At 40.6% G+C, this 24771-nt stretch overlaps 1 protein-coding gene across 2 annotated transcripts in view; it reads right to left on the bottom strand.

Moving 5' to 3' along the window:
• LOC126416169 (uncharacterized) overlaps positions 1-24771 on the bottom strand; it is a 288059-nt gene that overhangs the window by 239889 nt on the left and 23399 nt on the right. For both annotated transcript variants that reach the window (XM_050083741.1, XM_050083740.1), the window contains exon 4: positions 5148-5302. In XM_050083741.1, coding sequence (XP_049939698.1) covers positions 5148-5302 — 155 coding nt within the window. The remainder of the gene's footprint in view (positions 1-5147; positions 5303-24771) is intronic.

Genomic DNA, 24771 nt, shown 5'->3' with positions numbered 1-24771 from the left:
CGCTGTGCAGGTGAGCGCCACAATCAGGACTGCATACGACCGAGGCACACAGGGCCAACACCCGGCATCATGGTGTGGGGAGCGATCTCCTACACTGGCCGTACACCACTGGTGATCGTCGAGGGGACACTGAATAGTGCACGGTACATCCAAACCGTCATCGAACCCATCGTTCTACCATTCCTAGACCGGCAAGGGAACTTGCTGTTCCAACAGGACAATGCACGTCCGCATGTATCCCGTGCCACCCAACGTGCTCTAGAAGGTGTAAGTCAACTACCCTGGCTAGCAAGATCTCCGGATCTGTCCCCCATTGAGCATGTTTGGGATTGGATGAAGCGTCGTCTCACGCGGTCTGGACGTCCAGCACGAACGCTGGTCCAACTGAGGCGCCAGGTGGAAATGGCATGGCAAGCCGTTCCACAGGACTACATCCAGCATCTCTACGATCGTCTCCATGGGAGAATAGCAGCCTGCATTGCTGCGAAAGGTGGATATACACTGTACTAGTGCCGACATTGTGCATGCTCTGTTGCCTGTGTCTATGTGCCTGTGGTTCTGTCAGTGTGATCATGAGATGTATCTGACCCCAGGAATGTGTCAATAAAGTTTCCCCTTCCTGGGACAATGAATTCACGGTGTTCTTATTTCAATTTCCAGGAGTGTATAAGTGCATATGGAAGGAAATCAGTTAATAGAACAATAAAATATTGTTCATTTCAAGAAGGTACGTCTTATTATACACCCAGTGATATACTGCTATTGTGATTTACTAATAAACACCAGCTGAGAACAGTTCCGACGGGAGCGTTCAGTTCTAGTGAAATAGTTCGATGTTTCCTTTGGAAAAGAAGTCACTTCATGGGTCATTCAAATCCACAATAGTAACTGGACACTTCTCAGAACTGAAAGCAATCTGATTGCTATGCAACAGAGCCCCGAAGACTATTTCTCCGTACTTTGGTTACCACTTTCAGCTCAACACACTATCTGCAGCATCTGGAGCAGATTTCTACAACAGAGGAAGCATGTAATCGCTATCAGTTTCACGTGTACGCTGTATGTATTTACCCACAACAGTGAACATACAGTTACTCACACACATAGAAAGACAATACTAGGTGGTGTGGGGAAACATTTCAGTATAAAGGCCCTGTAGAGCTGAACAGTAATTAGCCTAGTAAGAAAGGGAGTCTTTATATCGTGTAAATGGCAAATAACACCAGAAAACAGAGAGGACAATCTCTCTTGTGCAACACTGTGGAATTAAAATACTGAAAAACAATTTTTTCTGAAGGAAAATTTGAAATCTGTTCTATTACACTACACCTTTACAGAAGTTTTTAAAAGTTCCATGGAATTCCCATAAACAGCTATTGACATACAATGAACTCCAAAGCAGCCTCACATTATTAGGTAATAATAATAATAATAATAATACAGCTGGGTGTATCATGTGCCTCAGGGGCTGCCTATTAATGAATGTTTCACCCAAAGAATCATTCACCCCATAGCAGCTAAGATTGCTTCTTTATGTTTGTTGAATTGCTGCCCATTTAGTTTAATTTTCTATGTAATCCATGGATCCTATTTGTGACCATTCCCCATAATATGGATCACTAGGTTTACAGGCAAGGCAAGTTTTCTCTCTAAAAACAAGGCCATTTATATTTTAAACTTTATCTAAAACAAAATTTGATAAATGTAAACCAATCACACACATACTGTCTCCTCAGAAATTCATCTATGGTGTAGAAGGAGTTGTCAAGTAGAAATGAAGTAATTTTTTCTTAAAAGTTTCATTCTTTGTCAGCACCTTTAAAATATTTTATGGCAAGAGTAATGTTGAGTTGTTGACAACGTCATAACAACTAAATCAGTTGAAACCTGGTCAGGCTGCTTTGGGGTAACATAGTGAGATATCTAGGGACACTAATGTAGCATCATCACCTCCCCCTAAAAATTTCAAAGCCATGAACTCAGCAGCCAGCATGATGCTCACCATGTTTTTCACTGTCCAATGCTAGATACTCATCGAATTCTTCGAGCATGGAGAAACCATGAACACTGACATGTATGGTGAGACACTCCATAGTCTATGTAAGTCCATCATGAGCAAATGGCCTGGGCTGCTCACGGAGGGAGTGATTCTGCTCCACGATAATGCTTGTCTGCCCTACAGCCCGGACTCACCATCCTGCAACTTCCGTGTGTTTTGTCTGCTAAAAAAGCAGCTCAAATGGAAGTGCTTCAACTCAGACGATGAACTGAAGGACACAGCGGAGGTCTGGCTCCTGCCACAGCCACAGAAATTCCAGGAACAGGGAATCATTCAGCTCTTGAAACAATGGGATATATGCTCTGTGGCCTTTCATGATTACTTTTGAATAAAGATGTCAATGATACCTACAGGTTTCTTTCATACCTTTTCCATTGAACACCCCTCATATTTATGAATGCTACTATTATTTTCAAATTCATTGCAAACTTTATATGAAAGTAAATTTATTAGGGGGCTGTTGTTAATATTCCTAACATTTTAACAACTGCCTACAAGAAGTTCAAGGACAGATACCAGATATTATCCTAACTGTGTGTTTCTAGGCAATGAAAAATTTGTGTCTATGTGTGGAATTGCCACAAAAAATTATTCCTTGTGATAGTTTCCTAATGGTTTCATCATTGAAATCAGCAACTGCAAGGAGAGCAAATGTTGCTGAAGTTAAGCATGTGAGAAGATCTATATTACACGATTTCCATTTGCAGTCCTGGTCAATATCCACACCCAGGAATTCGATGCTGAGATGCTATTCCACAACATGATGAGCCTCGGCATTTCTGTTCATTGGTAAGGGGGAATTTAAAGTAGACTGGGGTGGCAGTGAAAATTTGGATCAAGGAGGGAGGCATGCCAGGGTAATCTGTGCTGCAGTTAAGCGAACCACTGAGCCAAGGTGGCTTAGTGGCTAGCACACCTGCCTAGTAGGCAGGAGACCCACTTTTGATTCCTGTGCTTGGTACAAATTTTCACTCTATTTACATAAAACCAGTTTTACATATTTCCTTTCCCGTGCGCTGTATTGATAGTGATGGTGATATATCTTGGCACATACAGGATTGACTGTGTTTTTTTCCTAATTTATGTGATAAACCATTTACCAACAATCAATCAATACTATTTTTATTACAGATTTGCGTTCTATATTTTTAACAACCAAAAATGAACATTTATTTCACCATACAATCTGGAATGAAACATAAATACATTTTTGGTTTGCTTTTAGATCCAAAAACAGCTTGTTACAAAAGATACAGAAGTAAGGAGAGTGATTTTTACTTGCAGTATTTTTGTCTGATTTCCACTAACATCTGGAAGTGTCATAAGCTTGCAAATTTTCCAAAATCTGGCAATGATGCTGCAAGCAGATAACATCTACATCTACATCAGTACTCTGCAAATCACACTTAAGTGCCTGGCAGAGGGTTCATCAAACCACCTTCACAATAATTTTCTGTTATTCCACTCCCGAACAGCACAGGGAAAAGATGACCATCTACACCTTTCCTTGCGAGCTTTGATTTTCCTTATTTTATTATGATGGTCATTTCTCCCTATGTCGGTCAGCGTCAACAAAATATTTTTAAATTTGGAGGAGAAAGTTGGTGACTGAAATTTTGTGAGAAGATTCCACTACAAAAAACACACCTTTGTTTTAATGGTGTCCATCCCAAATCCTGTATCATGTCAGTGACGCTCTCTACCCTTTTTCGCAATAATACAAAATGTGCTGATCTTCATTGAACTTTCTCGATGTATCCCATTAATCCTATCTGGTAAGGATACCAGACCATGCAGAAGTGCTCAAAAAGAGGATGGACAAGCAAAGCGTTGGCAGTTTCTTCGGTAGATCTTTTACATTTTCTACGGGTTCTGTCAATAAAACACAGTCTTTGGTTTGCCTTCCCCACAACATTTTCTATGTATTCTTTCCTATTTAAATTGTTTGTAATTGTAATTCCAAGGCATTTAGTTGAAGTTATGGCCTTTAGATTAGACTGATTTATCGTGTAACCAAAGTTTAATGGATTCCTTTTAGCACTCATGTGGATGACTTCACACTTTTCATTATTTATAGTCAATTGCCAATTTTCACACCATTCAGATATCTTTTCTAAATCATTTTGTAATCTGTTTTGATCTTCTGATGATTTTAGTAGATGATAAACAACAGCATCATCTGCAAACAACCTAAGATGACCTCTTAGATTGTCTCCTGAATCGTTTATATAGATAAGGAATGCCACCTTGGGGAATGGCAGAGATCACTTCTGTTTTACTCGATGACTTTTCATCAATTACTATGAACTGTGAACTCTCTGACAGGAAATCATGAATCCAACCACATAACTGAGACAATATTCCATAAGCGCGCAGTTTCCCTACAAGCTGCTTGGGTGGTACAGTGTCAAAACCCTTTTGGAAATCTAGAAAAAATGAATCAATTTGAAATCCTTTGTCAATAAAACTCAACACTTCGTGTGTAAAGAGCAAGTTTCACAAGTTGTTGTTTCACAACAACGTCTTCTAAATCCGTGTTGACTGTGTGTCAATAGACTGTTCTCTTCAACGTAATTCATAATGTTCAAACACAGTATATGTTCCAAAATCATGCTGCATATCAATGTTATTGATATGGGCCTGTAATTCAGTGCATTACTTCTATTATCCTTCTTGAGTACTGGTGTGACCTGTGCAGCTTTCTAGTCTTTGGGTACGGATCTTTCATCAAGCAAGCGGTTGTATATGATTTTTTAAGTATGGAGCTATTGCATCAGTATACTCTGAAAGGAACCTAATTCCAGAAGGAAGCAGCAATAAGACAAAAATGCTGTAAGTAAAAATTACATTCCTCACTCCTGTATCTTTTATAAAAAGCTGTTTTTAGATCTGGAAGCAAACCAAAACTGTAATTATGAATGTATTTCATGCCAGAACACTGACTATGTTTTAAATGAATGGAACAAAAGTTGTTAACAGATGATCAGCTTAAACTTAAAGGCATCAAGGATGTTTATTGTTAACTTATGAACAGTACGTTGAAAGCATACATAGTAGTAAGTAATACAAACATACATATTTTCTTTACCTTCCCAAAGAGATGACAAGCAGTGATTCGTGCCCATGTGTTGTTTGACGCTTGTGACTGACGTACAGCTACAGGCAGTATTTCAGACTGTACAATTTCAACAGGAACAGTATCTACTGCTTCTAATAACATATCTAACCATATGTGAGACACAGCTGCAAAGAAAAAATACACAAATTGTTTAAAAAGTAGGCACAAACTAAGAAAGATGCACTGCCTACATCACACATGGGTGGCATATATCAAACATTTATACAAAAATAAAGGTGGCAAACATATATACTTAGTAACTGACAATCTACCGAAAGCTGGTGGAGTAGCTTTCAGAAAATGGCAATCCTTCATGGGACAGAGGAAAGAGGAATCTATAATGAGTGTGCATAAATAAAACAGGGCTTTCCTTTCCCTTTTACCTCAAGGAACATGACATGGCAAGTATTAGGATTGAAAGAGATGGAACTTTTCTTTAGTGCTTGAAAAAGTCACAAGCAGTTACAAAAACTTCTGAATCTGCCAACTTTTGCATCTGTCTCTGCAGCCACTAGGCAAGCACACATTTTTTATGTCTTTCACACAAATTGTCACTTCATTTCCAGCAATCTCTTTGCAGAATTTTATGCTAAATGACAAAAAATTAATCATGTTATGTACAGGCAACAACAAAACATCACATTCAGTATCGGAAGAGTGTATCTGGATATGGATTAAGAATTTGTTGTATATTTTCTCTGTTCTACATGCTGCCCCCAGACCCCCATATGTGAGATTTTTTATTATTTAAATTTTATGGTGGTTCATGGTGTGGGTTCCCGTAGTCATGTCCTAGTTCATGAACCACGGGCAACGTATGAGTGGCCAAGTAAGTGGTCCCGACAGTCGGGATACCAGTTACTTTGGAATAAGGCTGGGCATCTCGGACATATTCTGAGTCGTGGTCACCTTTGTGCTCATACGGCAAAGACTACCAAATCCACCGGTTAGTCCCTCAGCCGTTAGGGGTAAAACCCAATGGGACTCGGGGCAAGTAAGGCTAGCAACCTGCTTCCCTGGTACTTTAAATATGATGCTGGCAACAATCAGAGCAAAATGCCTCGGACCTTTGGAGGTGACGGAGTCCCACCTCTAACTGACAAACCAGGGACTCCAAAGATACGACTTGGCAAACAAATGGTAATGAGATGGGGAGCTATTAATATCAATGGGGGCTACTCTGGGAAGAAGGTAGAGCTGGCAGAGGCTGCAAGTAAGATTGGGCTGGACGTTTTAGCTGTTAGTGACATTCGGGTAAGGGGTGAGAAAGAAGAGGAAGTGGGAGAATACAAGGCCTACCTGTCAGGAGTCAAAGCAGGAATAGCACAATGGGGTGTAGGGCTTTGCATCGGGAAAGAAATAGAACCCAGCGTAGTTGCAATAAGGTATGTAAACGAATGACTGATGTGGATAGATTTGACAGTGTCTAGCAAGAAAATTAGGATTGTGTCAGTATATTCGCATTGTGAAGGGACAGATCAAGATAATATGGATAGTTTTTATGAGGCACTCAGTGATGTAGTTGTTAGAGTAAAGGACAAGGACAGTGTTCTGCTCATGAGTGATTTTAACGCCAGGATTGGAAATCGAACAGAAGGGTATGAAAAGGTTATGGGTAAATTTGGAGAGGATATGGAGGCCAACAGGAATGGGAAACAACTCTTGTATTTCTGTGCCAGTATGGGCTTAGTAATCACAAACTCCTTTTTTAAACATAAGAACATTCACCGGTATACTTGGGAAAGCAGGGGAACCAGATCTGTCATTGACTATATAATAACAGATCAGGAATTCAGGAAGGCTGTGAGGGACACATGTGTATTCAGGGGATTCTTTGATGAAACTGATCATTATTTAATCTGCAGTGAAATTGGAATTGTGAGGCCGAAAGTGCAGGAGGTCAGGTCCATTTGTAGGAGGATAAGAGTGGAGAAACTTCAGGATAAGGAAATCAGGCACAAGTACATAACAGCGATCTCAGAAAGGTACCAGTTAGTTGAATGTAGTCAATTACAGTCATTGGAAAAGGAATGGACAAGGTACAGGGACGCAGTACTAGAAGTGGCTAAAGAATGTCTTGGAACAGTAGTGTGTAAAAGTAGGATGAAGCAAACAGCTTGATGGAATGATACAGTCAAGGCAGCCTGTAAAAGGAAAAGGAAGGCGTATCAAAAATGGCTACAAACCAGAACCCAGGTAGACAGAGAAAGTTATGTTGAAGAAAGAAACAAAGCCAAACAGATAATTGCAGCATCCAAGAAGAAATCGTGGGAAGACTTTGGAAACAGGTTGGAGACTATGGGTCAAGCTGCTGGAAAACCATTCTGGAGTGTAATTAGCAGTCTTCGAAAGGGAGGTAAGAAGGAAATGACAAGTATTTTGGACAGGTCAGGAAAACTGCTGGTGAATCCTGTGGATGCCTTGGGCAGATGGAGGGAATATTTTGAAGAGTTGCTCAATGTAGGTGAAAATGCGATCAGTAATATTTCAGATTTCGAGGTAGAATGGGATAGGAATGATGATGGAAATAGGATCACATTTGAGGAAGTGGAAAAAATGGTCAATAGATTGCAGTGCAATAAAGCGGCTGGGGTGGATGAAATTAAGTCGGAACTCATCAAATACAGTGGAATGTCAGGTCTTAAGTGGCTACCCAGGATAATTGAAATGGCCTGGGAGTCGGGACAGGTTCCATCAGACTGGACAAAAGCAGTAATCACACCAATCTTTAAACATGGAAACAGAAAAGATTGTAACAACTATAGAGGTATCTCTTTAATCGGTGTTGTGGGTAAAATCTTCTCAGGTATTGTTGAAAGGAAAAAGCGAGTATTAGTTGAGGACCAATTGGATGAAAATCAGTGTGGATTTAGGCCTCTTAGAGGTTGTCAGGACCAGATCTTTAGCTTACGGCAAATAATGGAGAAGTGTTATGAGTGGAACAGGGAATTGTATCTATGCTTTATAGATCTAGAAAAGGCATATGACCAGGTTCCTAGGAGGAAGTTATTGTCTGTTCTACAAGATTATGGAATAGGAGGCAAACTTTTGCAAGCAATTAAAGGTCTTTACATGGATAGTCAGGCAGCAGTTAGAGTTGACGGTAAATTGAGTTCATGGTTCAGAGTAGTTTCAGGGGTAAGACAAGGCTGCAACCTGTCTCCACTGTTGTTCATATTATTTATGGATCATATGTTGAAAACAATAGACTGGCTGGGTGAGATTAAGATATGTGAACACAAAATAAGCAGTCTTGCATATGCGGATGACTTAGTTGTGATGGCAGATTCGATTGAAAGTTTGCAAAGTAATATTTCAGAGCTAGATCAGAAATGTAAGGACTATGGTATGAAGATTAGCATCTCCAAAACGAAAGTAATGTCAGTGGGAAAGAAATATAAACGGATTGAGTGCCAAATAGGAGGAACAAAGTTAGAACAGTTGGACAGTTTCAAGTACTTAGGATGCATATTCTCATAGGATGGCAACATAGTGAAAGAACTGGAAGCGAGGTGTAGCAAAGCTAATGCAGTGAGTGCTCAGCTACGATCTACTCTCTTCTGCAAGAAGGAAGTCAGTACCAAGACTAAGTTATCTGTGCACCGTTCAATCTTTCGACCAACTTTGTTGTATGGGAGCGAAAGCTGGGTGGATTCAGGTTACCTTATCAACAAGGTTGCGGTTACGGTTATGAAAGTAGCTAGGATGATTTGCAGGTACTAGTAGATGGGAACAATGGCAGGAGGGTGTCCACAATGAGGAAACCAAAGAAAAACTGGGAATGAACTGTATAGATGTAGCAGTCAGGGCAAACAGGCTTAGATGGTGGGGTCATGTTACACGCATGGGAGAAGCAAGGTTACCCAAGAGACTCATGGATTCAGCAGTAGAGGGTAGGAGGAGTCAGGGCAGACCGAGGAGAAGGTACCTGGATTCGGTTAAGAATGATTTTGAAGTAATAGGTTTAACATCAGAAGAGGCACCAATGTTAGCACTGAATACGGGATCATGGAGGAACTGTATAAGGGGGGCTATGCTCCATAGGAGGAGTCGGGGCAGACCGAGGAGAAGGTACCTGGATTCGGTTAAAAATGATTTTGAAGTAATAGGTTTAACATCAGAAGAGGCACCAATGTTAGCACTGAATAGGGGATCATGGAGGAACTGTATAAGGGGGGCTGTGCTCCAGACTGAACGCTGAAAGGCATAATCAGTCTTAAATGATGATGATGATGATGATGATGATGATGATTAAATTTTATGAAAAGGCAACCCCTTTGTCTGTTGGCTTTTTGTCAATATGACAACAATTGGCTGGTTCATGCTGCGATAGGCCAAATTGTTTTCAGTTGCAAATCAAATGACAGCACACGATCTCCAGACTCATGAGACTGGGGGCTCTTGGAGTCGTGGCCAAAAAATGTCTCTCTCTTCTGTTCCAAGCCACCAGACAGAGCTCACATTAAATGGCTTGTTATTTTTTACCTTTGTATTTCTCTTGTCCTAGGGCTATTGGAGGGCTATCAGAGTTATCGTCTCTAAATCCCGTGGCAATCCTCACCATGTAATTCCCATGAGGAGATAAACCAATTCAGTTTCTGAACCTGAGTACTGCATATCAGTTACTAGCCCACACCATTTTCCAATCCTGACTACACCATCTAGTAGGGTTTACAAACTGGTATCAGTTTCGGTACGCTGAAATCACCCTGTTTTTGGCACAGAATGCCCTGGCCGGTAGATGCGCAGATGGCAGGGGATGCATGGGGACAGCTGTAGTGGGGTTTATGGGCAGGCATTGTAGGGGAAATGGCTAGCACTGGAGGGGAAGTGCCATTCTACATTGAAGCCTGCACTCAACTTTTTTTGTAAATATTACATGAGTCCCCTCCACGACCATGCTTGTGAGGTGAACATTCAAAATGATCCACTGTACCTCTGCTTTGGTTAAAATCTAAAATGAATTCTGCCAAAAATGCAGCAATTTATTTTTGCATGGCCTGTTAACCATTTGTAACTTTCAGAGAAGCATCACAAATAGCAAATTTTGAGTAAAACCTACACAACTCTCTGGTTACCATGTTAAAATTTGTTTCTTTTGCCAAAACACAATGGAATTTATACAGTCTCACCTCACTAACATGTTGTGCAGACACAATTGCTAGAAAATTCTGAAACAGTGCTTTATTTAGTTTATTAAGTGAGGTGCTGAGAAAAAGTAAGGTCAGTAGCTTATGAAAAAGCACATCCTCAGCACAAAAGAAAAGTTTATGTCTTCACTGTTCCAAAATCCATAGCATTTCTAGTTTCACCACCTAATGATGACCCTGAAAAATTAAATTCTTTCATGAGAAAACTCTGTAGTTAGTGGAATAACATAGTAGATACTTAAGTTTTATATAATAACAATACGGCAAAATACTCTCCTCTTTGTGTGCTACCATTCACCAAAATCTCATTTTGATATCTAAAACTGTTTATGGAATATAAGGAATCTTGAGGATATTTCACTTTGGCTTTATCACTGGCACAACATGATCACAAATAATGATGTGGGCCGGGTATATTCGCAGTGGGAGGGAACTTATAAAATGGGAATATTGCCGGGAATATGTCTTTGGCGCAGGAAGAGTCCCAAAAATTGGGAATTTATGAAAATTTTTAGACTCTGAATGTTTTAACACTTATTAACAGTTAAAGAACCTTAAAACTAGGTTAACTAAGTAAATTCATACATTTTAATCCAAGATTTATCATTCCATGCACCACATCTACATCTACATACATACTCCGCAATCCACCATATGGTGCGTGGCGGAGGGTACCTCGTTCCACAACTAGCATCTTCTCTCCCTGTTCCACTCCCAAACAGAACGAGGGAAAAATGACTGCCTATATGCCTCTGTACAAGTCCTAATCTCTCTTATCTTAACTTTGTGCAGTAAAATTGTACTGCAGTCAGCCTCAAATGCTGGTTCTCTAAATTTCCTCAGTAGCGATTCATGAAAAGAACGTCTCCTTTCCTCCAGAGACTCCCACCCGAGTTCCTGAAGGATTTCCGTAACACTCGCGTGATGATCAAACCTACCAGTAACAAATCTAGCAGCCCGCCTCTGAATTGCTTCTATGTCCTCCCTCAATCCGACCTGATAGGGATCCCACACGCTCGAGCAGTACTCAAGAATGGGTCGTATTAGTGTTTTATAAGTGGTCTCCTTTACAGATGAACCACATCTTCCCAAAATTCTACCAATGAACCGAAGACGACTATCCGCCTTCCCCACAACTGCCATTACATGCTTGTCCCACTTCACATCACTCTGCAATGTTACGCCCAAATATTTAATCGATGTGGCTGTGTCAAGCGCTACACTACTAATGGGGTATTCAAACATTACAGGATTCTTTTTCCTACTCATCTGCATTAATTTACATTTATCTATATTAATTTGCATTTATCTATATTAATTTCCTTGCAAGTTCCATGCAAAACATCATTTACCGTAAGTCTGGAGGAAAAAATAAATTAAAATATTCGCTAGGCCTACTATTTTTCGGCAAGTTGAAACCGCATATTTCTCTGAATGAAACCTAAACTACAAAATATTTCTCTGGAGGTGTAATTCTCAACCGGCGATTATCTGTAGTATTTTTTAATTTTTCCAAACGAATGACTAGAGGTGTATCACTTTCATTCAAAGACTCCTCATTTCATGTGATGAATTATGATTTCTAAATTTATCTCCCAAAATATCGCGATCACTTTCACTTTTAGAATTGTTAATTAATATTTTACCATGTTCTATGTCAATAAAATCAGCTGTATTTTCAAGTAAATCATAAACCTCGGCCAATTTATTCGCATAATTTTTCCCCAAAATGTCATTTTCAATGACTAATGTTCATAAAATTTGCACAAGTTTATTTTAAACTTTATAGCATAAAATACTTCTAATGCTGATGGAAAACTTAACAAAATGAATAAACAAACTTCCCTGTCTATTTTAGTAACTTTAGTTACTAGATGGCATATCAATATTATAAACTTGGTTTTTCTAAAAGTTGATTATTTCAACGTTGGCAGTTCTAGGAAACGAAAGAGTCATAAATGTCGACACTTGGCTGTTCTAAGGCTAATTCTTTGATATTTAAAACATTGAAAACCAAAAAATGTGTTTATTTCCAACAAGGAGGGTCCAGATCCAAATAAGATTTAACCGTATAATTACTGCTTTTACCTATTAACAGTTTTTTGAGCTATCGTGCTAATTAATCATAAATTCCCAGGAATTTATGAATTTTGGGAATATTGCCAGCAACATTCCCTGGCAATATTTCTTCAATTTTAAATGTCTGTGAATTTTACAACACTAATTACAAATGAGTGTGCTATGTCAGATCAACTTTCTCAACATTGGTGACAGACAGGTACCTCCACCCAAGTCTAAAGAAAAATTCAACATGTTAGCAAAATTTCATACACAACAACATATTATGTAATATGCACCAAATGCAAAATCATAGTGACCTCTATTTTCCATTGCACACTTTTCTGAATTTCGTGCAACTATTTATGAAATGATAGGTATATCATCATGTACATGACATATAAAGCTATATGTAAACCAAAATTGAACCTTTTTTATGGAATAGCTCCTGTAAAATAATTTGAGAAAGACCGCAGGGCTTGCACCTCGATTCTGTCATCGCTAACTGGCCCAAAAGCAGAAAACACTTGTCGGCCTCCCCTTCTGAACATACGAATGAACTAGCCCAGTCCTTTGGACAAAAACTGATCACTGCGCATCGGCCAGCATACCCTGCATGGACTCGACCACATACTAACCCATGAGGAGACACATAAATTGGTTGTGCGGTGCTGTCTGGCTCCATACTGTGGTGCAACAGACTAGTGCTTATTGCAGTCAATCTGGGATGCCCAGCACAGTCTACCCAGTGCTGCCATCTACACTGCAGCACATGTGCAAAGTCATCAACCTCATCCAACTCTTCTGCTGCCTATGCACACGGTCATGTCACAGGTATGACTATCCAGCGCTGCCCCCACACCACCTGTTACCGTCGTATCACTGCTTGGTGTTGTCACACCATTTGTTGATCAGCAAATGTAAATTGCAAGCTTCACTTTAGGGAGAAGATGCAGCAGAGCCAATGCTGCCAGGGAAGTCAGTGAAAACTGCTGCCAAAGGCTTATTGTTAGTTACATGTTTGTAGCTTCAAGGTATGCCCACAACCATGTCACGGGATCCGTTGAAGATGGATACAGAACTACAGTCTACAATGGAGAATGAGGACCTGTAAAGTCACCTTAATGAGGCATTAGTAAATGCACCACTAAAAGCAGCATTGTGCCCACAACTAACCTCGCTTCTCCATTTACGGGGATCGCACAGGTGGCTCAATCTCAGCCTGTAATTGATGCTGCTATGGATTTGCTGGTTCCCGCCTTCATGGGTAAATCAGGCAAAAATGTCCATACACTCATACAGAATTTAGGAGATGTAGGGAAACTGTTCACATGGGTTGACAAAGTGTTGGTAGGAATTGTCAACATGGAGTTGCAAGGAGAGGCTTGTTCTTAGGTAAATTCTATGAAAGAGGTGAGAAATACCAAGGCATTAGATGTCCTTGCAAAAGGGCTAGAGGATGTATATGGATATGAAGATAGCATGAACTTTACAACCTACACCAAAATTCCACAGATGATTCAGAGTGGTTTGCTTACAGAACAAGAGTGTGTCATATCAAACATAGAGGTGCTGGCGAAAAAATATGGAAACAAGGTGAGAAATACATGCTTAAAAATAAATGCAGATGGATGCAGATGGAGCTGTTGTATCTGACCATGAACGGCACCTGTGCAATGCCCTCAATACATCGCAAGTTCCAGTTGTGTCATATCAGTGTTCTGTGTAGCTGCAACTGCACTATATTAGAATGAAGTGCATTCGAACATGGGCAAATTGTCGGTGCTTGTATGGTGGATGCCCCATTAAACAAAATAGCCAATGTGTTTGGGGTTTTAAGAGGCACCGTATCAAGGATTTATACCACATACAGGAAAACCAGAAAATCATCATCCATGAAGTCACAATGCGGACTAAAGTGCGTGCTCAGTGATCATAACAACAATCATTGAAGAGGACTGTGACAAAAAATAATAGGACAGCAACCGCACAAGTCACTGCAGAACTGAATGTCGCACTCACAAGCCTTGCCAGCACCCAAACAACAGAGGGAATTTCCACAAGCTGGGAAATGCACACATCCAAACTCACACATCAGTGACGCAATTGCCTGTAACAGGAAAACATTGTGCTGACACCATAAAACCTGTACTGTGGTGCAATGGTATAAAGTCATTTGGTCAGATGAGCCTAATTTCACACTGTTTCCAATTTCTGAGTGAGTTTTACAACTGTCGTACACTGTCCTAACACTATGATGTAGACTGCCTGCTACCAAGAGTGGAATATGGAGGGGGTTTGATAATGATTTGCGCAGCCGTATCATGGCATTCCATGGGTTCCATGGTTACTGTACAAGATTACATTACCAGGCCCAAAATGTGAAAATTTTTTATTATATAAATTTAACAGAGAGGCCTCCTCCTCATCTCCCACCTTTCCAGTAATAATGGTGACAATCTTAGGATTCCTGACAGAACAGGCCGAATCACTGTCAGCAAACCTACTCTATCAATCAAGTCACTCCAAAGGATCGTCTGACTTACAAGAGTGAGGACTCTAGGAGCCGTGACCAAAAAATGACACTCTCTTCTGTTCCGAGTTGCCGACTAGAGCAGATGCAATATGGCTTAGTTTCTTTACCTTTCTTTTAACCCATATCACGTATATTTCACTCATATTTAACATATTTCACACACATTTTACCTGTATCTCTAGGAAATTTCATCCTGAAGTTTCGTTTTCACACAGCTCAATGTTTATGACTTCATTATCTACTGACCTATGTGTCACATAATAATATAATTTTGCAGGTAAATCCAGTGGTATATGTGGATACTGATTACAAAATGCATTTCAAATAGAATTAGTAGTAAAGAAGTAATAAATTAAAAGATCATGCCTGATGTGACAGTTTTATTGCACGGATACTGAAAATGTAGTAAGCAATAAACATTTTTCCTTTTATCATTTCATGTGTGGGGGGAGGGATGGGGGTTTGTCAGTGACAAAAAACCTCATAAAGGTTTGAAATTATGTGTAAAGTTTTTTGCAAGTCCCTAAGTGTTCTCATTCTAATGATGGATGAATCTAGTCTGTCTATATGCACATTGTGAGCTATGCTTCTTTTTCACACTCATTCACTCCCCTTTGAGAGATAGGTGGTTCTTACCCCCATAGTGCTTGTTTCCAGACAGTAAGTGATATGTGCATCAAGTTTGGTTGAAATCGATTCAGTGCTTCATTTAGGAAGAGATGTGGAACATATATACACACGCTTTAATAGTACTTATGGATTATGGCTCATTGCACAACAATCTACAATACAGACACCACAGCAAACTGCTGCATGTACTCTAAATAGCAGATTTCCTCAATTCTTTTTATCTTATTCTGAAGATACAATACTGGAAAAATTAAAGAAACAGTAACAATATACTGCTGTCTTTCTTGTAACAATGGGTATTCTAAATAAAGTGTCAAATTTTCCATCACACAAAATATAGGTCAAAGTATAAGAACAAAATATACAGTAACTGCTAAACATACCACACTCTATCACCGTGAACAACATATTTTGCAATTTTATGTGGCATATCTTTAGAAGGGCGGATAGAGTCTTTACATGGTGAGGTTTCTAGATAATTGTGAGTACGAATACCAAAAGAAATTAAAATTATTGATTTAATCCTTTAGATTTTATGCACATTTTTATGTCCTATATGAAAAATAACAATACACATCACACAATAGTTTTTAGTCATCAATCAGATCTGAAAATATTTTCGCATAGAAGAAGGTGTAATTAGACGACTAATTAACATAAACTTCACTTAGTGAAGGTTTATTCAGCACCTGCACATACAAGAGCGCGGAGCGAACTGCCTTTGGCCAGAACACATACAGTACATATGCAGCTACAGAACATTCTAGTACAATGTTTCTTGACATTTGTGGATACTTCTAGAATGTATTTGAACCAAATATAGAAATTAAAATTGTACAATCCAGGTGAGTTATAAACTCAAGACCCTCCATGCAACAGTTTAGTCTCATAACCAGTACACCACAGAGCTACTCAGCTTCTTCTGCGACATTGTTCCCTCCTTAAGTGGACAGTGTCTCGGTGTTACGTCCTCCTAGTCCAGGAACGAGTCATCGGTCCCGCATATTCACACTTCTGATGACTGATTCTCGCCCTGGCGGTGTGATCTTCTTAGAACTTCTTTTGCCGCTACGCTCTTCGTCACCTTTGCGCTTGTTGCCTGTCACTGGAGCTTTGAATTTACCCTGGGTTGCAGGATCCTTATAGGGCTTCATTTGAAGGACGTGGACTGTATCTCTGATCTTTCGTTGTCTTGTGTCGAGGTCGAAATCTTGAACTTCTTAAGTAACATCAGACAACTGTCTTACAATCTTATAAGGTCCAAAGTAGTGCCTGAGGAACTTCTCAGAGAGACCAACCTTCCAAACGGAAGTGAAGATCCAGACGAGGTTACCAGGCTGGTAGACAACGGGCAGTGGCTTGTTTCATACCTTTGGTGATCTTTTTCTTGAGCCTGCAACATGCAGAGTCGAGCTAACTGCCGAGTTTCCTCAGCCCTGGTTAACAACTGGCTGATGTAGTTGTTGTCCATGTCATCAGGATGTAACGGAAGCACAGTGTCCATCGTGTAGTCGTCTCACGCCCACGCACGAGAAAAACTGGCGTAAATCCTGTGGTGTATTGTTTGGCGGTGTTGTAGGAAAACGTCACGAAAGGTAGCACCTCATCCCAGTTGCTCTGCTCAACACTGACGAACACTGATAGCATGTCGGCCAAGGTCTTATTAAGGCGTTCTGCAAGCCCGTTAGTTTGCGGATGGTAGGCAGTCGTCATGTGACAAGTAATGTTGCACCAACAGTTTATCTCTGTCACAAGATTTGATTGAAAAACTTTCCCTTGATCTGTAATTAATGACCTTGGGGCACCGTGTTTTAATACAGTGTCTTCCACGATGAATTTGGCTACCTCGGATGCTTCAGCTGTTTTCACGTTTTGTAATGGCATAGCGTGTCAAATAATCAGTGCAAACAATAATCCACCTATTGCCACTAGCAGACGATGGAAATCATCCAAGGAGGGCAATCCCAACACGCTGGGAAGGCGTTTTGGCTGGTGGAATTGGTATGAGTTGGCCAGGTGGTTTCTGGGGAACTGCCTTTCTCCTCTGGCACTCTTGACCATACGACACATAGTGACGGACATTCCTAAATAAACCCAGCCAGAAAAATCTCTTGCAGATTCTATCATATGTCTTAATACGGCCTCAGGTGTGTCATGGAATTTCTGTAGAACATCTAAGCGCGTGTGTTTAGGAATCACTGGTACCCACCTCTTTCCAAATGGATCAAAGTTTTTCTTGCAAAGTAATCCATTAACTACCTTAAATTGTCCTTTCACATCCTCTGACCGATTTAAGGCAAGCATAATTTGAGATATATTGGCGTCCTTCTGCTCAGCAGAGATCCTGGAATGCAGCAAGACAGTCACTATCTTCATCGAAGTCTTGATGGTCTTTCTTGAGAGACAGTCGGCATCTTGGTGTTTTCTTCCACTTTTTTACACTATGGTAATGTCATACTCTTGAAGACGTAGTGCCCACCTGGTGAGTCGTCCTGTTGGATCCTTAAGACCTGTCAACCAACAAAGTGAATGATGGTCTGCAACAACTGTGAATGGCCTTCCATAGAGATACTGTTGAAATCTGCACACGGCCCAGATCACGGCAAGACATTCTCTTTCTGTAGTTGAGTAGTTTCTCTTGGCTTTTGTAAGTGTCCTAGAAGCAAAGCCTATAACCTTCTCTTTTCCATCCGAAATTTGTACCAGAACAGCACCGATCCCTTACCCGCTGGCATCTATGTGTAGTTCTGTAGGTGCTCTCTCATTACACAAACGAAGTACAGTACAATACATCGAAAGAATCTTGTTGAGCACTACCCCAGATAAATTTAGCATCAGCTTTTAACAACTCTTGGAGTGGCCTGGCTTTGAGACAAAAGTCTTTGATGAAACGACAGTGATAAGAACATAATCCGAGGAAGCTTCTCACATCTCTAATACTTATAGGAATAGGAAATTCCATTATAGATCTCACCTTTTCTGGGTCTGGCCTCACACCTTCATTTGACACAAGGTGTTCAAGTATTTTGATTTCTTTTGCTCCAAAGAGACACTTTCTTGGATTAAATTTCAGTCCGCCTTGTTGGAGACACTTAAGAACAGCCCTCAGTCTTTTTATATGTTCATCAAATGTCTCTGAGAACACTATAATGTCATCTAAATAACAAAGACATATCTTCCACTTCAGGTGCCTTAGAAAATTATCCATCATCCGCTCAAAAGTTGCTGGTGCATTACACAAACCAATCGGCATTACCTTAAACTCATACAGGCCCTCAGGGGTGTTGAATGCAGTTTTCTGATGATCAGCTTCATCTACTTCGATGTGCCAGTATCCCGAGTACATGTCCATGGTTGAGAAAAACTTAGCCCCCTTCAGACAATCTAGTGTATTGTCAATTCGTGGAAGGGGGTAAACGTCCTTTTCAGTTATCTTATTAAGCTTCCTGTAGTCAAAACAAAAGTGCAAACTGCCATCCTTCCTGACGAGAATCACTGGTGACCACCATGGGTTCTGCGAAGGCTGAATGATGTCATCTTCATCATTTTCTCTACCTTGTCGCGAATTATTCGACATTCCGTTGCTGAAACATGGTATGCTCTCTGGCTTATTGCTTGATGGTCTCCAGTTCTAATCCGGTGCTTCACTGTCGATTTGTCTAATTTGCTCTTCACCTGTGGATTGAGGCATTCAGAGAACTCGTGAAGAATGGCAAGTAGCTTCTTCTGTTGTTCCTTAGTGAGATCTGGTAATAGTCGAGCTACAAGATCTTGTCTCGTAGTGGTAGTACTAATTTCGCCAACAGACTCGGCATGGGAGGTTTCTATGATGCTCAGCTGTTGTTTAATCAATGGCTCGGCATTTGCCATGCATTCGCGTCTTGGAAGGATCCACGGTTCTCGGTCACGGTTAACTGTCCACAATTCACCGAATCCACTCTTAAAAGGGACGACAGAGGCTGGAATGACCAAGTTATTCTTCTGTGGTATCCTTCTCTTAGATTCCACTACAAGATCCATGGATTGACACATGGCATGACGTGTGACAGTTACCTTTCTAGCACTGACTGGAGGAATGACCACTTCATCTAGCACACAGTCTCCACACACTCAGATGCGCATCTTCCTGTCCACAGTATCCCATCTCATCTAGCATAGTCTTCGAGCGACCACAACCTATAACTGCCTGAGAAGCTTTCACAAGTCCCATCCGAGAATGACATCATGACATCTTGTAAGACGATGTATTCTAAGGGCTGTGTATGGCCACTTATAACCACACAAATGGTACATCTTCCTGTCGGTTTTACATATTTCCCATTAGCCACCTTCAGCAGAAATGTTTTGTTGTCGACGAATACGGTTTTCTGCAACTGGCGACAGTTTTTCTCCAAAATGAATAAATATGATGCTCCAGACTCCACAAGAGCTTGGGCTGGTCGGCCATACATGAGGATATCGACGTAGTGATCGACGGTAGAGGATTTTTCTCTTTGGCGGCCTCACCTCCAAGGAAGGTCGCACCCATTAGTTTTCCAGGTTGCGGCAGCTAGGTGATCAGCTGGATTCTCATTCTCATCCCCCACTCTGTTTATTTTCAACCCTCTGCCAACGCACCTGCCCATCTTTCCCCACTCCTCTCCTTCTTCATTCCTTCTTTCCCCACCTTCCTGCCCCGCCACCTCCCGACACTGCACCTGTTGGCATTCTAGTCCCTGCACACTCCACGAGACAGTGCTCATCTCTCTCCCCACCTGTACACTACTATCCCCTCCCCCTCCCTGCCACCTTCAGATTGCTGTTTGCATCCCAAATCCCAAATGACAGTTGCTTTCCTGCCCAAGGTGCTGGAGGTGACAGTCGTGTGCATGAGGTGTGTTTGCTTGTTTGTATGAATGGTGTGTGTTTCTCTTTTACTGATGAAGGCTGTGGCTGAAAGCCCTATGTAAGTGTCCTTTAAGTGTGCCTGTCTGCAGCTTAACATGTCTTCCTTACAGTAAGTAACAATCTGTCTTTTTCTACATTGTTTATAGTCTATGTTTTTTAAGCAGTAACTAGGTGTTGTATCATTTCTATATTTCATTGCCACTGTCGGTTTTGTCACAATACATGGGCAGAATTTTTCTGTTTGTTTCATTTATTACCAGTACATGGTGAACAAAGCTTGTACCGAGAATTTTCCTTGTCTGTCAGTGTGCAGTGCAGTAGTCTCAGTGAGGTGCTCAGTGTTTTCTAGGAGCTTGCATTTGTAATCTTAAAAAAAAGATTGGACATTTAAATCCATGTATAAAAGACAACAGGGCTAACTTTTGTTTTCTTTCAAATTTTTTAAAGGGGTGGACAAGGAATGTCTATGTTGTATGCAGATGCAGGAGGATTGGCTGCAGTTTGCTTACTGCTGAGGTTACCATTGGCCATCTGCAGGCTGCTGTCTCAGGGTGTATCAGCAGCAAAGACACTGATATGTTGCTTGGGATATCTCTTGTTTCACCCACATGCTCTGCTACTGAGGCATCTTCCACCAGTGGAGCCAATGTAGGGGAATCCGACACACGTCCATGTGTGTGGCAGTTTACAATGTGTTCACGTCATTTGAGGTGGAGGGTGAGGGTCAGGACTGGCCATCTAGCCTTGCCCATTCAGCCTATGAGAGGGCATGTGGCCATGCCTCCAGCAGGGTATGAGGAGGCCTACAAGGAGAGGCATTTATTAGTCATCAGGAACTCCAATGTTCGGTGTGTTATAGAGCCCTGCATGGAAAGTATCCAGGGCTGGAAAGAAGTCCTGCACACTCAGCATGTCGGGAGGGCCTCATTCAAGATGTACAGAAGGCCCTGCCTGTCATTATCAAGCGTGCAGGATGCAGTCATCTTGAAACTGTTGCTCAAATTGGCACAAACAACTCCCTTTATTTTAGTTCTAAAGCTATCTACAGTTCTTACAGGCTGACGGCAGAATTGATGAAAACTGCTGTCCTTGCTCATGGGGTGCAAGCAGAACTTCTGTTGCAGAGCCATACTCAAGAGTCGATTGGATCCTTTGGTTTGGAGCTGGGTGAAAGGTCTCAACCAGATCCTCCATCAATTCTGTGACAGTCTTAGCTGCAGATTTTTGGATCTATGTTTGTGGTTGTGGACTGTACTATTCCCCTGTATAGGTGAAATGTACATTACCACACAGGAAGCAGCTATTTGGATGTGGAGTGTACAAGGATGAGGCTGGACTAGGCAATATGAAGTCCTCTGATGAATGCTTGCCAGTCAATATGAAGAGAGGGAAAATGTCAAAGTTATAACTGTAAATTATTGAAGCACTGATGAAGTGTAATTTAGGCAAAATATCTGTATAGTGTGAAATGTCGCAATTGACCCCAAGTAATGTAAAGTGTAAGGTCATCCCACGAGTACTAAAAGGAATCCGTTAAATTTTGATTACATGATAAACAACACAAATCTAAAGGCTGTCAATTCAACTAAATACTTAGGGATAGCAATTATGAACTGCTTAAATTGCAACGATCACACAGATAATGTTGTGGGGAAGGCTAATTAAAGGCTGTGTTTATTGGCAGAACACTTAGAAGATGCAGCAAATCCACTAAACAGACAGCTTACACTATGTCTGCCCAACCTCTGCTAGAGTATTACTATGTGTTATGGGATCCTTACCATATACGATTGATGAATGACATCGAAAACATTCAAAGGGCATCTCCTTTTGCATTAGTGCAAAATATGGGACAGAATGTCACAGATGTGGTACACTAGTTACGAAGGCACTCACTAAAGTAAAGGCTTTTTTCATTGCGGTGGGATCTTTTCATTAAATTTCAATCACTAACTTTCTCCTCTGAATGCAAAAACATTTTGTTGACACTCATCTAAGTTAGGAGACATGATGACTGTGATAAGAGAAATCAGAGCTCATACAGAAAGATTTAAGTGTTCATTTTTTCCACGCACTGTTCAGTAGTGGAATGGCAGAGAAATAGCGTTAAAGTGGTTCAATGAACCCTCTGCCAGGCATTTATGTTTGAATTACAGAATAGTCATGTAACTGTAGATGCAAACATGATCACTTTAAGAATACAGTGATCCAATGTTTAAGAACTTCTGGAATCCAAAACAGTCTTGCAAATTTTTACTTTAGTAAATGACTGGTTCTGATAAGTTAGATCTTCATTAGGTTCATCTATCTCCTTAAAATAGTAAACAAAACAAATAAAACTTGTAGCCAAGATAGGTACCATAATAAGGTATCATGATTCCATCCACTTGTCAGCAGAAAACATCTCCCCCCCCCCCCCCCCCCCTCCCCTGTCAGTAGTGAGTTACCTGAGAATCTGACACCATAATTCATTAGCGAATGAAAACAGAAAAAAATAAATCAACTTTCTTACAGTTTCATCTTCAAAATCTGGTATTATCTGCAACACAAAATTGCAGAGTTTGCATGTACAAGAACATCTGAAATGCATGACTTCCAGTTCAGGTTCTCATCAATAAACATATTTATGAATTAAGAATACTCTATTTCTTTTGCTGATTTATCCTCATGGATTATTTCCAATGATGTGGTCAGTCAGGTCTTCTGCAGTACTGAGTTGCATGTATTGTATGTTGTCTAAATTCAGTGACAGTACATTTGCAGAGAACCAGTTACTGATTTTCAAGGATGTATTACTTACATTTTCAAGTATTTTCTTTAGGGTTGACTGTGCATTTACAACTATAAAATTAAACACACACCCCAAGCCACCAATACCGTATTTACTCGAATCTAAGCCGCACTCGAATCTAAGCCGCACCTGAAAAATGAGACTCGAAATCAAGGAAAAAAATTTTTCCCGAATCTAAGCCGCACCTGAAATTTGAGACTCGAAAATCAAGGGGAGAGAAAAGTTTTAGGTCGCACCTCCAAATCGAAACAAAGTTCGCCTAGTTGTAATATGAGACACAATTTAGGTCGAATGAATGACGACACAGCTGCAGTGGTTTGGTTCGAGTCGTAAGCTTAGCAGTTACGGTTTACCAGGTAGCCATTGCTACGCGTCACGCGCTCCGTCCGTATTTATACGGATATCCTTCCTTTTTCACGTGCTTCGTCTGGTTTGAATTGATTGCTTATTTTTCTTTGATCTGATAAGTGCCGTTCTCTTTGTTATATGTGTTTACGTCACTCTAAGCTGAAAATGCATTACTGTACTGTGTCATGCATTGTTTGTCGCATTCTGATAGTGCGTGTTTACGGCCTGTCGCCGCTCGCGGCGTGGCTTGCTTTTGTGCGCGCTACCGCCACTTACAAATAAAAAATAGAGAGGAGTCGTCTCATTAGCGAAACATTTGTCGTTACTTACACTACTTCTTTCTTTGATAATGATCAACAAGAACCAAATAATAGACTGCGTATGATAGATGATGCTCTGAACGAAATTTTAGCGAAAATTTTTCTCCGTTTGAAAATCTTTGCAGGCGCCTCTTTAGTTCATTACATTCTGCACAGAAATTAGAGTCATCTTAGATTTAAAAATCTAGTCAGTTGCCGTGCTTCATTTCTGACTGTATCACTATCAGGCATAAGAATAATACGAATATAAACATGACATGATACGTATATTCTTCCGCGTTTGCTGTTGTCTCACTCTAGTTTCGTAGTTTATTAGGCAGACAGGATTTAAATGAGATAGTAGCAAACACGAAACAATACATGGCAAAATGTTTATATTCGTATTAATCTTATGGCGAAGAGAATACTACATGTGATTCACAATTCATAAAAGCTCCTATTAGCAACCATCTCTTCTCACAGGTAGAAAAAAATTCAGAACGTAGAGTTGGCCATATTGACAAACATCCCAAACAGTCTTGCCAGTCGGATTTTCGTAGTACATTGAAATGCTGCTACATTCGAAGATCAACAATACAGAATTTGTATTTACTTCGTTGGATAATGTACCAAAACGCAGTGGTCGAAACTCTGGGCGGAGGAAAAAGGCTCGTCTTCCACTTTTTTTTTTAAATTTATTTACTGACGCAGAGATTTTGGTACCAGTATTTATCTTTGTGCACTACAAAGCATGCCTGTGTGGCGCTACATATATTCGACGGCAGAAGTTAGTTGTGGCGGCACCCACCAACATTTTTCAGAACTCCCGCTTGCTTTGCACTCGATTCTAAGCCGCAGGCGGTTTTTTGGATTACAAAAACCGGAAAAAAAGTGC

The sequence above is a fragment of the Schistocerca serialis genome, chromosome 8, assembly GCF_023864345.2.
Source record: "Schistocerca serialis cubense isolate TAMUIC-IGC-003099 chromosome 8, iqSchSeri2.2, whole genome shotgun sequence".
NCBI lineage: Eukaryota > Metazoa > Arthropoda > Insecta > Orthoptera > Acrididae > Schistocerca > Schistocerca serialis.
The sequence above is the reverse complement of the archived record's forward strand: the minus strand, read 5'-3'. Positions and strand labels throughout refer to the sequence as shown.